Raw genomic sequence first — 16,095 nt, 5'->3', positions numbered from 1 at the left:
TGCTGCCAAATGTATGAAAACAAACAAAATGCTGCCATTTTTCTGAAAAACCAACAAAATGCTGTCAATTTTTTTGAAAAACAAACAAATCTCTGCCAATTAGTGCACTGCTGACATTTCATTGATTTCCATTACTAAAATACTTGTCATACATCCCTGGCATATATCAAACCAGCATTGATTTCTCATTTCTAACCAACTACATAACTGCATTCTCATTTCTTAAGAACTATAAACACCATGATAGCAATCATGAACACTTGTGCATTGAAAATACTCCTACAAAGAAATATCAGCCCATCCATCTTCTTCATTACATGTGCCATCACCACACAACCAGTACTGTTCTACTTCATTGCCGCACACTCTTCTTTCCCATTTGTTTATTCGTTACCATTGACATCATTGAATAAGCACTGCCAATTACAGGAGTAATGTGCCCATTCCCGACCAAGAAATCCATGTAGTCATCTGACCCATCTTTCTAGTAGTAGTGCTGGCAAGGATTTGGTTCAACTTATCGCCCAAAATCAATTAGATGAGAAACAGAGGAATGCATTCCATATGCAAAAAAATAAAGGACAAACATGAATCTTACACGGTGATTAGGGTATTTGTACAAAACCCTTCAATATTTGCATCGTATTTAGAAACTAGGCAGATGGTTGACCGGAATCTGCAGCAAGGGCACAATACCAACGACAGCATCCCGACGGCGGTTGCGCGGCCAAGGCCATGGATGGAGCAAACAACTTTCTCGCGTGGCGCTTGACCGCAGAGGAGCTAGTGGCGGCAGACATGGCGCCGAAGTGGCTGCAGAACGAAAAAAGTGAGAGGGAGAAGACCTAGGGACAGAGGAATGCGAAGAAGAGATATTTCAGGGGCCAGATTACATAAATCTCCAACTACCAGCCTCGAGAAAACTCCCGCCTGGGCCTTGGTATCGACGTGGCCCTAGTCAAAGTGCCACGCAAAATAGTCAGCGAGGATGAGACAAGATTAGGACCTTAAACAAACAACTTAAAAAGATTTAGAACTCAGGTATGCACTTTGAAAGAATTCGAACCTAGTCGAGACTTTCGTGAAAGAACTATAAAAGAAAAAAAAGAAAACACGCCCGGCCTCACCTGCCGTCTTACCTTCTCGTCCCTGTTACGTCGTTCCTGTTCCACTCGACAGAAAATTCCCGATCGGGCAACCAGATGGAAGCCGACGCCGCCTCCTCGCTCAACCCCCCGGCGCCAGAGGAAGCCTCACAAGAGGATCCCTCGCCAGCGCGCTTCTCCTCCACCGGCGCGGCTGCCCCCGCGACCACGGTGACGTCTCCCGGGGCAAGGGAGGTGGCGGCGGCGATGGAGGCAGTGGAGCGAGACGCCGCCGCCATCGCCGAGAGCTACGCCTCCCTATTCGCCTCCCTCCGCATCACACTTTCCAACGTACTCGTACTAACCACAGCCGCGAAATTTCCAAGTTTCTTCTATTACAGTAATTATTACAGTTCGCCGAGCGCCTAATTCGTCTGCTTTGACACACGACAAGGTTACCTCGACGTCAGCCGATAACATGGAGTGCTTGGGCGAAGTTGTAGGCCGCCTCCAGGAGTCAGGTGAGGATGTTTCCACATCTACTAAGCTCCTGGAGTATGTGTCCTCCTCTGCATCTGAATATCTGAAATTGTGCGTTCAAGGGTCGCACCCTTTTTGTATACTTATTATGTAACTGGGACTATAGCATTTGCATTTTTTTTTGTTAATTGACAATTGTTAGTCTGTTGTAATAGTAGAGCACAAACACCACACACAGATTAGTCAACCATATTGCGAGTTTTATATTATTACTGTGTACTTGCAGCACTTGAAGCGTCTTCCAGAGGCAATAAGTACATCCATTCATGCCTGAGGTGATTACTTTGAACTAGTTTCTTTGTCTTCCACTCCGCCGTGCTACTTGTAGCTATGTGTTTCATAACTAAATTTGAGAGAGATATTTCCCCCTTGAATTACAAATTCGGATAAATCATGTACTTATACTACTGATATTGGCTCAAAATCAAGTTTGCTTTCAGGAATTCCTTTCATCACATCAAAATGTTGCAGTTCCATAGAGCAGTAAAAGCTTCTTAGACAACGGATGTATTTTGTTCTTTCCAAAATCGTCTGCTGTTTCTATGCATTTGTATTGTTTCAGTTCATTTTGTGTCTCTTGCAACTGCTTTCTGGAGCATAATATGATGTATGTTGCAGGTTAAATGAGGAAATGCGAGGCTTGGAAAGCCTAAGTATGCAGCTGTATCCTTTTGTTAGTTGCTGATAATATATAGTTCTGCCTCCGTGTTGTACAACTGGTGAAAGGTCATTTTAATATGATTAAATTATTTAGTTTCATGACATCTTTGCATTGCTCCTCTTGGAACTATGTTGTATCTTAATTCCTGGAAGAAAGATTATGCGGAAGATCGTTGATTCACTAGATTTGGCTGTTGATCGGCTGCTCCACCTCCCGTAGTTCATGCATCTATCAGTAGCTTCTACAAGGTAACTACCACTTACATACGTTTTTGGCTCACTTGCTTTTAGTTTTTTGTCTAACATGTACAGATATGCAAGAGGAAGTGCTTCAGTGCATATTTCCAAAAAGAAACAACAATATTTTTGAGCAAAATGATAACCTCTCATTATTCTATTACTGATTATTATTTTTCCAAGATTTTGTGTGATTTAGTATCTACTCCCTCCGTTTCAAAATATATGACTCAACTTTGTACTAACTTTAGTACAAAGTTAATACAAAGTTGAGTCATCTATTTTGGAACGGAGGGAGTAGAGCGCATGGAGTCACTGCACATATGCATGATGATACCTTCTTGCCACCATTAACTTATTTGGAAAATATTGAACGTTCTTAATACTCTAGAATGGCCTCCTTACCAAATTATACTGCATATAAGAATTTTTTTGAAGTCATTCTCTTATGAACTTTAACCAAGTTTATAGAAAATATATGAACATTGGTAGAAACTAGGGTTCTGCCGGGTCTAGGCCGGAGGTTGTAGGGGAAGGAGGGAGCTGGACGTGGTCGAACACGCGGCTGGCGGCGGCTGGGCGCCGTCGTGCGCGAGGGAGGAGGCGGCGGCGTTGGCAGGAGGCAGCTAGGGTTTAGGGTTCCGGCTCCTCAGGGAGCCGGGCAATAGAATTGTCTTATTGCTTGATTTCTAAAAGTCTTTACAGCTGTTTATATAATCACGATGCTAATAAAAATAAGATAACTTTTGGGATAAGCCCCTAACTAAACGCGCCTAGTGGGCCTCCTCCGGGTATAAGTTACCCCGGTCATAACATCTCTCCCCGCCTGCGCAAACAGCTCGTCCTCGAGCTGGAAGTCTGGGTAGTGTTGGCGGAACTCGTCGCGCTGCTCCCAAGTGGCCTCCTCCTCTGGAAGGCCGTCCCACTGGATCAACAAGTACCACACCCCGCGACGTAGCTGGGCCTGCAACACCTTCACTGGTCCTGGATGGAGGCGCCCGTCGGAGGCCGGAGGAAGCGCGGGCGTGGCCGCCGGTGGCTCCCCACGGTAGCAGCCCCACATGGAAGACGTCGTGGATGCGAGCACCGGCCAGAAGCTGAAGGCGGTAGGCCACCTTCCCGATGCGCTCCAGCACGGAAAATGGCCCGGCGTAGCAAGGGCCCAGCTTGCGCTTCGCGCGCGGGTCAAGAGACTGTGTAGAGCGGTGAAGAAGGCGCAGCCATACCCAGTCGCCCACCGCGAACTCCGCCTCGCGGTGGTGGCCGTCGTAGTAGTGCTTGGCCAGCTGCTGGGCCTGAATGAGGCGTTGCCGCACCTCCGCAAGCATCTCGTCGTGGCTGCGAAGAAGATCGCCCGCCGCCTCCATCCGAGCCGTCTCGGGGTCAACCGGCAGGATGGGGGGCCGTCGGCCGTAGACCACCTCGAACGGCGTGGCACGCGGGGCGGAGTGATAAGAGGTGTTGTAGCAGTACTCCGCCCATGCGAGCCAGTCCACCCAAGCGCGAGGACGATCACCTGTGACACAACGCAAATACATGGCAATCACCTTATTGACCACCTCGGATTGGCCGTCCGTCTGAGGATGGAAGGCCATGCTCAGGCGAAGCTTCACGCCCGCCATCCGGAAGAGATCGCGCCAGACATGCCCCGTGAACACCGGGTCCCGGTCGCTGACGATCGAAGAGGGAAACCCGTGGAGGCGGACGATGCCGTCGAAGAAGGCACGGGCCACGGATGCGGCAGTGTAGGGATGGCCGAGCGCGATGAAGTGCGCGTACTTGGAGAAGCGGTCGACCACCGTGAGGATGACGGACTTGTCGCCCACCTTGGGGAGGCCCTCGATGAAGTCCATGGAGATATCAGCCCAGACCTGAGAGGGCACCTCCAAGGGCTGTAGCAGACCAGCCGGTCGCAGTGTCTCCGTCTTGTTGCGCTGGCACGTCACACAAGATCGCACCCGGTCTCGGACCAGGGCCCGATCACCGGGGATGTAGAAGTTGGCGCGGAGACGGTGGAGGGTCTTCTGCACACCCTCGTGGCCGGCCGAGTGTGCCAGCAGCAGAACCTGGTGACGGAGGTCGCCTTGGTCCGGCACAAAGAGACGGCGCCCATGCAGGAGCAAGCCATCCGCGAGGCGCCACGGCTCCTCCAGGTCGCCGGCATCCAGGCGCTGTCGAAGGAGCTGGGCCTCCGGCGCGTCCGCAGTGGCCCTGCGGATGTTGGCAGAGGGCAAAGGAGGGCCCCGAGCGGATGCATAGCGTCGCCCCCTCTGAGTCGCCGACGGCTGCGTCGCGGTCGGCGTCGCGGCGGGACAGGGCGTCGGCCACGGTGTTAAGGCGGCCCGGACGATACTCGACGGTGAAGTCGAAGCCAAAGAGCTTGCTGATCCACTGGTGCTGCGGCACGGTAGACAGCCTCTGGTCCAATAAGAACTTGAGACTGTAGTGATCCGTGCGAATCCGGAACGACCGGCCCCAAAGATAGGGCCGCCAATGGCGCACGGCCTGCACCAAGCCAATGAGCTCCCTCTCATAGGCCGCGAGCTTAAGATGGCGCGCGACGAAGGGCCTGCTGAAGAACGCGAGCGGTCCATCGCTCTGATGAAGGACAGCGCCGAACCCCACACCGGAGACGTCGCAGTCCACGACGAACGGGCGGTCGAAGTCAGGCATCTGGAGAACGGGACCCGTCGTGAGGGCCCCCTTGAGAGCCTCGAACGCCGCTGTCGCATCCGCATCCCAGTCAAAGGCGTCGCGACGCAGCAGGCGCGTGAGCGGGGACGCGATGAGGCCGAACTCCCGGATAAATTTCCGGTAGTACCCCGCGAGGCCCAGGAAGCCGCGAAGAGCTCGCGGTGAGTGCGGTGTCGGCCAGGCCGCGACGGCCTCCACCTTGTCGGCGTCCATAGCAACCCCCTCGGCCGAGATGACGTGGCCGAGGTAGGCGACTGAAGGCGTCCCGAACGAGCACTTCGAGCGCTTAAGATGAAGATGGTGCGCTCGAAGCTCGTTGAAGACGATGGCGATGTGCTGAAGGTGATCTGCCCACAAGGCGTTGTAGATAAGAATGTCATCAAAGAAAACGAGCACAAACCGACGCAAGTAGGGGCGAAAGACGTCGTTCATCAAAGCCTGGAAGGTCGCTGGGGCGTTGGAGAGGCCAAAAGGCATCACCAAGAACTTGAAGTGGCCATGATGAGTCCGAAATGCTGTCTTGGCGACATCCTCCGGGTGCATCCGCACCTGGTGGTAGCCCGATTGGAGGTCGAGCTTGGTGAAGAAGCGTGCCCCATGTAGCTTGTCGACCATCGGGATAGGAAACTTGGCCTTGAGTGTCAGGGCATTAAGGGCGCGGTAGTCGATGCAGAAGCGCCACGTGTCGTCCGACTTGCGGACGAGGAGGACCGGCGCCGAAAACGGCGACGTGGAGATCGGGATGATGCCCAAGGCGAGCATGAGCGCGCACTGCCGCTCCAGCTCGTCCTTTTGCAACTGGGGATAGCGATAGGGGCGCACTGCAACCGGCGCCGTGCCCGGTAGGAGATGAATGCGGTGATCATACACCCGGCTGGCGGAAGGCCTAAGGCTCGTCGAAGAGGTCGCTGTGCTGCTGCAGGAGGTGATCCAATAGTGGGTGCTCGGGCTCGGCGGCGGTCGCGGCCAGCTGCAGCTGCGGGGTCGCTGGTGAGGCGCCACCCACGCCCTCCCACCGGACGCGGCGACCCAGGCGCCAGAAGGTCATCGTCAGGGTGTCGAAGTCCCGGAGGATGGGACCGAGGGTCCGCAAGAAGTCGACGCCGAGGATGAAGTCGAAGCAGCCCAAGTCGATGCCGGCGCACGTGATAGTGAAGTGCTCGTCGCCGATGGTGATGGGCACGTTCCGTGCCAGCCCATGGCACCGGAGGCGGTCGTCGTTAGCCACCATGACCCGAAGTTGCTCCCCGCCCGAGCGCTAAGTGCCGCATGGTAGCCTCGGGCAGGAAGTTATGCGTGGAGCCTGTATCCAGGAGGGCCACCAGGCGCTCGCCGTGAATCATCACCGGCAAGAGCATAGTCCGCTCGTCGCGGATGTCGGCAAGCGCATGGAGCGAGAACACGAGCGCCGTCGCCGGAGCGGGCGCGGGGGCGGCCTCCGCAGTAGCTGGTGGCGGCAACTCGCCGAGCGCGTCGGCGGGTGTGTTCTCGACGTAGTCGGCCGCCTCCAAGTAGAAGATGCGCGGGCAGACGTTGCCCGGCACGTAGGGCTCATCGCAGTTATAGCAAAGCCCCTGGCGACGTCGCTCGAGCTGCTCGGTCGGAGTGAGCCGGCGGAAGGGCCGCGTCGTGGCCGGAGTGATAGTCGCTGGAGCAGCCGCCCCGGGACAGGTGGTGTCGGGGGCGGCGGGCCCGGGACAGGTGGTGTCGGGGGTGGCCTGGCGGGCTGTCGGCCACCCCGGGTCGGTGCCGCCTGCTGCAAGGCCTGCGCGCGACGCTCGAAGGCGCGGGCGTAGTACATGGCCGTCTGGAGGTCCTGGGGTCCCCGAAGCTCCATGTCCACGCGGATGTGATCCGGCAGACCGCCGACGAAGAGCTCGGCGCGCTGCTGAGCCGTCACGCCCGGCGTGTGGCACGCCAGATCCTGGAAATGGTCGGCGAAGTCCTGCACCATGGAGGTGAAGGGGAGGCGGCCGAGTTCCGCCAGCCGGCTCCCCCGTATCGGCGGCCCGAAGCGAAGGGGGCATAGCTCGCGAAAGCGCTCCCATGGGGGCATGCCGCCCTCGTCCTGCTCGAGGGCGTAGTACCACGTCTGTGCGGCGCCCCGTAGGTGATAAGAGGCGAGCCAGGTGCGGTCCGACGCGAGCGTGCGTTGCCCCGGGAAGAATTGCTCACACTGGTTGAGCCAGTTGAGGGGGTCCTCGGTGCCGTCATAGGTGGCGAAGTCAAGCTTGGCGAAGCGCGGCGGTGTCTGAGCATGACCGCCGTGAGCGTACGGCTCGGCGGTACGAAGCAACGAAGAAGATGGCGCCGGCCCGGTGTGCACAGGGGGTCCCCCGTGAAATGGTGGCCCGCCGTACGGCCGGGTAGGCGCCGGCTGTTCCCCGGCCATAGTATAGACAGGCAGCGGTGACGACCCGGCCAACCAGGCCGGAAGCTGGGACGGCGAGGGCGGGAACCGAACCTGCTGGATCGGAACGCCCGCCGGCGCGGTCGTAGCCGACCCGGTGGGCGGCGGTGGCGCCTGCAGCTGCAGCTGCGTGGGGGCGCCGGACGCGGCGGAAACCGCGGTGGCCGGGGACGGCCACGCCGGCCATAGTGGGGTGGTGGTGGGGGGTGGCTGCAGCTGCAGCTGGGGCTGCAGCGGCCCGACCAGCACTGCGGAGGCCCCCGGGAGCGGCGGCTGCCAGGGTAGGAGAAGGGGCCCGGTGGCGGCGGCGGTTGGCGCAGCCGGCGGTGGCCCGTAGGGGCCCGCCAGGTATAGGCGGATGCCCTGAACTGCGGTGGCAAGATCGTGGATTGCGCCGGTGACCTCCTCCGGAGAGAAAACGGCGGCGATCGGTGCGGCGGTGGTGACGGGCACCGGCGCCTGAGGCGCGCTGGCCGTTATGGACAGCGGGGCGGTGGTGGCGGTGAGCAGCGGGGCGGTGGTGGCGGTGAGCAGCGGGAGGGATGGGGTGGGCGGCGGCGAAGACATGATGGCAACCGGGTCTAGGCCGGAGGTTGTAGGGGAAGGAGGGAGCTAGACGTGGTCGAACACGCGGCCGGCGGCGGCTGGGCGCTGTCGTGCGCGAGGGAGGAGGCGGCTAGGGTTTAGGGTTCCGGCTCCTCAGGGAGCCGGGCAATAGAATTGTCTTATTGCTTGATTTCTAAAAAGAGTCTTTACAGCTGTTTATATAATCACGATGCTAATAAAAATAAGATAAGTTTTGGGCTAAGCCCCTAACTAAACGCACCCAGTGGGCCTCCTCCGGGTATAAGTTACCCCGGTCATAACAAACATTTAATGTAGTTAACAGATGGTTCTTATATGACCTCATGAGTTTGACTCGGCATATGCCTAGTGCCTTTATTTAGGATGCCTTGAATATTTACTTTCACATCATTAAGAAACGTCTCTATGGCGTGCAGTACTTATGGTTGCAAATTAAGTGCTGCAGGAACTTCTGATGAAATTTATATTCACCAATTAGCTGTCACATTTGAAGAGGCAACCAACTACTGTAAATCTGAAGTGGCGTGTACAAGCAACGGAGAAGTTTTCCTCTTCCACGACATGACAAAATTCTCCCAACTCTTTGACTTTATTGTTCTTCCTTATGTGTATTTGTATTTGTTGAGAAATAACTATTTGCAACTCTTCCATCCTTTATCTGCTTGCATATCTGTGTCTCGGGTTGTGTTTGTAGAGTGGGTCATTCAACCTATGGACACAAATGTTGTTTTTCTCTGTAAGAGGAAGAAAGATCAATAAATATACTTTATTTTTATAACATTAGCTTATCTTACTTATGTTGCTTACTCTTGGATTTATTTCAGTGTGCTCACTTGTGATTGTATAAACTTATCTATGATAATCAGTTCTGAACGTTTATTTTTGCCAACAATTTTAACCATTCTCATATTTAAGTGAATGATATCAATAATTGAAGGCCTAGGTGTGTTATGAAGTGAAGCTGGAGATAGTTCATGACTTTTTTCACACCTGCACAGTGGATCTATGCAACTTGTGTTGAAGATAAACTTATTGTTTTCAGATGTTTCCATTACCTATGCCGCTTTATGCTTATCTTTGTACTGCTATGTTCAAAGTTTTAATGTCCTTACTTGAAAGGGTACGCTGGACGTACAGTTGTCCTTTATGGTATAAGGGCATAGGGCCCCCATTGGCCCAGATGGTTGTCGATTTGCTGTTTGTTCCAAACTATTTTAAAGGATTGACACACTATTTTTAATCTGTCCTTGTTTTTCCACAGAATAAATCTTGAAGTGTTCATAAATGTTAATTATGAGAACGAGTTTCCATTTCTTCACAATTGATGGTTGATGTCAGTGTCCGCTGTGTTGTTCAGATCCCAGGAGAGTGAAGCTGCTTATTTTAATGAGCGCAAAGAATTAATTATCAGTTAACTGCCTCTAGTTGTGCTGCAACATGCACGACGAGTTACATTTTTCAGACACGGTAAAGTTCTGATGCTCATGTTCACAATAAAACATTGTATGTGAGCAGATGTGGTAAATTCATTTAACTTTCTTTTTTGGAGGGAAAATTAGTTGAACTTAACATAGAAGAATGTTCACATGCAGAGAATCTCAAAAGCTTCAGTTTCATGATTGCCGTGTAATGCTCTTATAACTATCACAGTGAACTGGCTTGAGGGCAACAAGCTTGACTTGGTTGTACAAACTCTTATGGATCCAAAGTTACAAACATATTATAAACAATTTGTACGGTATAACTTTAAAGTCTTAATCTCCTAACTTTTAACCACAAAATTATCAACTCGACTTATTTTGCTCTCTCACATGGTACAACAATAGATATTATTACCCAATGCCATTGTACAACAGTATTACATAGTAAATAGATACAAAGAACTGTGACATAACATTGGTAGCTCATGTCCAAGGACCTTTACAGCAATGAGTCTGTCTTTGCAGGTAGCCTCCTGAAGAAGTTTACTGGCGCTGCGGGCACCTTGTGGCGAAACCGTGGGTGCCTCATCCAGAAGAACCCAAGGCAGAGCGCAATCACTTGAAATGGTGTAATATACAGTATAATTGCAGTGAACAGGCAAAATAATAAGAACATAGCTGTTGCTCTTGGGTCCCTCCAGCTCAGCAGTGACTGCAATCTCTCACCCTGAGTTGCGATGTCGCCAACAACTGTCTGTATCCTGCCTGCAACGTGTCGTAGCCTGTCATACCTCATCCTAATCAGGTCAGCGCTCTTCGAGGTTGGGAACGTGTCAAATTCCTCATCAAGCTCGTCTGGATGCGCAACATCCGCATAAGATATCCTTGTGTTCATATGTGGTGGGACACGTGGCCGGAACCGATAATTCCACAACCCAATCAAGAACATGTAGAGGAAGATCGTCGGAAGGATAAGGTCTGGATAGAAGACGAGCATGATGAAGAGTACATGGACCAAGACTGTGGTGACTGGGTTTTTCCACTGGCAAACGTCACCAAACCACTTCCCTGCAGCAATGAATCCAGAGAAGACTTGCATCAGACGGAAGAAGTTTGCTTTGCTTCGTCGCATGCTCCACAGGTGAGAGCGTGCGTCTGACATGAACTCAACAACTTCCCTGCGAACTGGTGGTTCCATGCGCCCCAGGCGCTGTGCAACAAGCTGCACAGCCTGGTGGCGTAGCATTTCCTGCTGGACTATTGACAGTGGCTGGGCGTAGTGCATCTTGGGCAAGAGAGGACGTGAGTATGTAAGGAACACATTGAGCAGGGATGTGACTGAGAACCTGATAGCAAGGTGGATTTCACCCATCTTTTTAACACCTGATGGGTGGAGGACAAGCAGTGGATATGTGTGCGTGTACACCCGCCTAGTCTCAAGGGTTGAGATCCTGATTCGGACTTTCCCAATGGGTTTATCCATATGACTGGGGGAACTGCTGCTGTGGCTATGACTCTGGTTGTGGCTGTGGCTGTGATTGTTGTTGTCTCCCCCTATGTGGCAGTTGTCAAATAGACCAATGGTGAGTACTGTTCCATGGTCAAAGACATCCCATGTATACTGCTCATTGAACCGAGGGTTCAAGTTGTCAACAATTGTGCGTGTCCGCACCCATTTATGACCATACTTGGCAACACAATATGGATCACATGACCCCCTTTCTTGCCTGGTCTTTGTTGGGTTGAGGCCATTTGCACTTAGAATCCCAACTTCAAGCAACCCAATTGGTGGCTTCCACAACTGCTTCATTGTTGGCCGGAGATCGCTACAATACTGTGTTGACTCATCAAGCACATGATAACCACCTTCAAGGCAAATACGAAGGTTCACCTTTGCGTAGAATTTGTCTTCCTTTAGCTGGTTCACATCAATCAGTCCTGGCCTTCTGAGATCGAACCACAATGGACGTACTACTGCCTTGTGGTCAGCCCTCTTTTGAATCCTTGCGAGAGGTATCATAGTTTCACCAATCACCTCATCTTTGTTCTGTGCAACACGATTTTCTATTTGTATGATCAAGTCATCCTCAAAAGGCTCTGCTGCGACAAACATCATTTCTTCATTCCACATGAAGTTCTTGGTTGGTGAGCGAACTTGCCTTGTCTTCAGTAGTTGGTGACCCAGCCTCACCTTTACAAACACATCAGGTATGTGGTGGTGTTCCATTGTGAATATATCCTGTGCCTCAATTACATTGACCCTGACGTACCACATTCTCGGTGTAGGGTAGACCTTTCCACGGATATAGTTGTGAAGATGGGAATCTATTGGTGTTGTTCCTGCATGAATGGCACTTGGGAAGCATTCATCTGCTTGGGTTCCGTACCAGACTGCAAGCATCAACTCCCCTCTGTCCCTCATCCCATCCTTGCCCATAAGGCGATACCACTCTGGCGCCAATGGGCTGTCAGGAGGGACCCTTACAGGTACCTCATTCAGGTCAAGCATCACCCGACCGACATAGTCATCCCGAAGGATGTCCTTGTCCTTGACAACAACTTCAAGTGTCGATGACTGCACTACTTCTTTAGGGAAGGCAAACACCTCATCCCACTCAGGCCTCTGGTTCTTCTCAAAGAACTTTGTTTTCATTTTGTAGTTGCCAAGGTGCACCTCAACATAAGGGTCAAGACTCCCAGTGAGGTCCATGTGGGGCAGTTCACGGGCCTTGACGACACGCACAAAGAGGATTTGCATCTTCTCGACAAGGTCATATGCCCCAGCCTTCTCACCAGGCATCACCCGGCCGTGAATAATACGTCCACCACCAAGCGTTGGGCTTGTCTCCTTGAGCTGAAAGTCTACAGGCTGCTGTGGACCTGCGGAATACATCCTTGCTACCTGAGGGGCTTCAGTTTTCATCCCTGCAGCAGAGTAGCTTCTCTGTTGCTGCTCTCCATATGAACCCTGACCTTGTGCGTAGTATTGCTGTCCGGCCATGGGTGGTGGACGCTGCTGCTGTTCCCGTGGCAAGTGTTGGAATTGTCTGACTTGATTTATCCTGGTGTCTTGGAAAGGATTTGGGATAGCATTGGCGACAGCCTGCTCTTGGGCAGTGGTGGGCGTGCTTGCGAAATCAAAATCCTGACCTGGAGCAGACACCCTCACAGACGGATCATTTGTAAGGAAAACTCTGAGGCCAAGCTCACCACGTGCACGTGATAAGATGGTGCGCTTCTCCAGGGGATAATGCAGGGGCGCAGCATCAGCTTGGCTGACAAAGGATGTGCCGGAGATACGAACCTTGCCGAGGCAAGTCTTGTTGTTGCTGGCGCGGTTTGCATGGTACACATACGCCTCGAGCTCTTTCTCTTGGAGGCGAGATGGATCTGATATGTTGAAGAAGAACTGCTCGTTCCAGACAGGGTTGATGTCGCTGTCTTTGATGGCCGTGCGAAACTTCTGGCCATCAAATTCAACCTCTACAAAGGCATTGGCTGTGCCCTGCTCCTTAGGGAGGAGGTCATGAGCACTGACAACCTCAACGCCAAGCTTTAGATTGTTCATCATGATGGCGCGCCACCACTGATATTCTGAAATAAGAAGCGGCATATGTATTTAGAAATATGTCAGTGCAAAACTTGAGCAGATTGTAACTGCCAGTTGGACCACTGTAGGTTGCAGCAAGGGAGAAAATGCACATGGCATTAAGGAAGAAAGTTGTGCAAGCTGGAAGTAGTTGGTTGGAGAAATATTCTTTATTGTCTATGCCGACAAGTTTTTTTAATTTGGCCCATCTACCAAGGAATCAACTTTGCTACTATTAGTAGTATAGGAATCCACGGAATCATATAGGAGTATCAGGTAGCGTATTTAGTACTAAAAGTTGCAATAACTGGTCTCGCCAAAAATACTTGGCCCCGAGGAATCGAATCGAATCAAATCAAATATTGGTACTAGCAGGAATCCGTGGTCTGTTTGAAGATATCAGACACTGAAAGTTGAAAAGGAAATACTCGTGGTGATGCCCATGAATACTTTGTCCCAAGGAACCAAAGATTGGTATCATGAATATGCTGGACGTGACAAGCATATCGGGCACTAAAAGTTTACTAGAAAGTGTTGACAACAACACAAAGTATAAACAAGGAAAGTGTTTTTGATTTCTGCAGATCCCATTTGGTACATAGCTTCCGATTCCTGCCTCTATTGTGTGTGATTGGTGTATTGTATTGTGCTTCAAGTCTTTGGAGCTTGTAACTGGGGCAATCATTTACCCATCAAGTGTTCCTTTCCCAGGCAATGCAAAATGGTGATGACATGTGAGGAGGTAGACCTAATCACAGATTTTTAAATTCAAAAAATCCAGACAATTGCATGGATAAGAATAATGTGGTGATACAAGCAAGGTGTGGCCATGAGCAGCAATTGGTGGTAGACCAGACATGTGTGCGGGGATAGCGAGAGGCCACCGGCCGCTTCCTTTCTGATTGAGACGTCCACTGCAATCACACAGGATTGCAAATCAACAGCACCAAAAGAAAAGGGGTATGCAGACCTGGAACGGGTTAGGTCCTATAGTGACTACTATGCCTATGACTCTGCATCACTCGATGCAGAGGCCGAGGGTGTTCCCCTCGTTTCGAGAAAAAAAAGTGACTACTATGCCTATGAGGGTTATCGAGTTTTAGAACCTAACAGATGCAATATTTTTTTATATAAAAAAGGCACAAGGTTTGTTTGCTTGGAAGACGCAAACTCAGCAAGAATAGGTGATGGCACCAAGGCAAAAATGAAGCAGCACAAGTCACACGTCAGAAAAGTAGCAACTGAATTATTCAATTGAACACTTATGGGATGTGGGTACATCATGGACCAAAAGGTAGGCAGGTGATGGGGCTTGGCTATGAGATATGGCCATTGAGAGCTTGGGGAAGTTGTCCATGATGTTGAGTCCAACGGATATCAGAATCAGGCAATAAGTACCACCAAATCCATTGGTATCACCGGAGAATTCGGCAACTTCATTAAACAGATCATTAATTGCTACTACTACTACAAGCAGCATGCCAGACGAGGGAGTAGATCTAGATTGAGAAGACCAAAAATCATATGTAGCTTTTTCAAGGGCCGCAAATTGGAACAAGAAGAACTTGGACTCCTTTTGCACTTACGTAGAATTTTTTAGTTTCCCCACGATAGCCTGTTTATAGTGCGTGATTTTCACAAGAACATTAGGGACAAGCTTCTATCTATCTATAGGACTATACTAGTAACAAATAGGTGGTAAACCAGTTGTGATGGTGAATCCGCAACCCAGATGGTTTCTCATCCCTAAACAACCATGCCTCACACAATAATAACAGTAGAAATGGGACTCTCAAGTTTTGGATCCAGACATGGCGACCAAAACTCATGAGCAGTCAAACTTGAGCAAGTCCAATAAAGAATTAGCGAAGAAGAGAAGGGAGCAGACTAAACTTGAACTATCTATCATCCATCCATCATGGCCAAAGACACCACAGGAAACTGAGAGAGACAAAAGCTTTGCAAATTATATAGAGACGGAGCAAGTAGTGACCTTTGATGTTGCTCAGGCAGGCAGCATGCAGCTCGACCTTGATTCGAAGAAGAAGAGAGGAGCGACCGAACTATCCAGCGTGCTCGCTGCGGACAACTTGTCAACACGCACAGAGAGGGAGAGGGAGGAAGAGGGGGTCAAGTTGTTGGGTGCGGGAAACACATTGTTTGGCTGTGCTTCTTGTGGCCTGCTGCTGCTGCTGCTGGGTAGCGTAGCGTGGTTGTTGGGTGCAGTTGCCGTGTTGGATTAGCGGATGTTTTAATTGGGGTGGAACGGGAGGAAACGGAGCGTGTGAACCGTCAAAGACAGATTGGCAGCAAAAGACCAACGCATAGTTTTTCTTCTTTGTGTGTGTGTGTTTTTTAAAAAGGAGAAAGACCCCCGGCCTCTGCATCTGGGCAATGCATGCAGCTATTTTATTAATTATTCACAAAAGACCTTACAAAGAAGGGTTAATTATCCTTTTGCCCTCAGTGGTGTCCGTGTGCTCAGTTTTGCCCTCAGATGCGAATTGTGCTCAGTTTTGCCTCTAGTCCATGCACAGTTACTATGACGAGGCCAAATGGCCATATTTGAGTCCATTCCGTCCGCCGGCGTTAGTGGTTGTGGGCCCGGAGCTTACACATGGGACTGCGTGGACGTGGGTCCGGAGCTGACATGTAGGCCCGTGCAACTAAATCCCCAAATCATTCGTAGGATTCTAGCTCACTCTGCCCATCCGCCGGCCGGCTGTCCTGCGCCGCCGCCGCCGCCACCTGCGCCGTGGCCAGCACGTGCCCCGCCACCAGCTGCACGGCCTGCTCCGCCGCTACCGTCCTGCGCCTACGCTCCACGGCTACCTGCGACGCCCGCCACCTTCCTGCGACGCCACGGGTGGGGCG

At 51.5% G+C, this 16,095-nt stretch overlaps 2 protein-coding genes and 1 long non-coding RNA gene across 3 annotated transcripts; 1 reads left to right on the top strand and 2 right to left on the bottom strand.

The window, feature by feature from the left end:
* Positions 1–539: 539 nt before the first annotated feature.
* On the bottom strand, positions 540–957 carry LOC123052622 (uncharacterized). The gene is made up of 2 exons (XR_006424838.1): positions 894–957; positions 540–813 (listed from the first exon to the last, which is right to left on the bottom strand). It is a non-coding gene; the product is annotated as an uncharacterized lncRNA (long non-coding RNA).
* A 171-nt stretch (positions 958–1,128) lies between these two features.
* LOC123052621 (uncharacterized) lies at positions 1,129–8,991 on the top strand (the record flags this gene model as incomplete). Its single annotated transcript, XM_044475875.1, is given in 6 exon segments — positions 1,129–1,436; positions 1,540–1,606; positions 1,852–1,900; positions 2,244–2,288; positions 2,439–2,534; positions 8,657–8,991. Coding segments are annotated over 5 exon segments (462 nt in total). The 3' UTR covers positions 2,506–2,534; positions 8,657–8,991.
* Positions 8,992–10,023: 1,032 nt separating this feature from the next.
* LOC123052620 (FT-interacting protein 3) lies at positions 10,024–15,258 on the bottom strand (the record flags this gene model as incomplete). The annotated part of the gene is given in 2 exon segments (XM_044475874.1): positions 10,024–13,226; positions 15,215–15,258. A coding segment is annotated over 1 exon segment (3,072 nt). The 3' UTR covers positions 10,024–10,131.
* Between the last annotated feature and the right edge of the window lie 837 nt (positions 15,259–16,095).

This window comes from Triticum aestivum, chromosome 2D (assembly GCF_018294505.1).
Source record: "Triticum aestivum cultivar Chinese Spring chromosome 2D, IWGSC CS RefSeq v2.1, whole genome shotgun sequence".
NCBI lineage: Eukaryota > Viridiplantae > Streptophyta > Magnoliopsida > Poales > Poaceae > Triticum > Triticum aestivum.
This window is presented reverse-complemented; position numbering and strand designations above follow the sequence as displayed.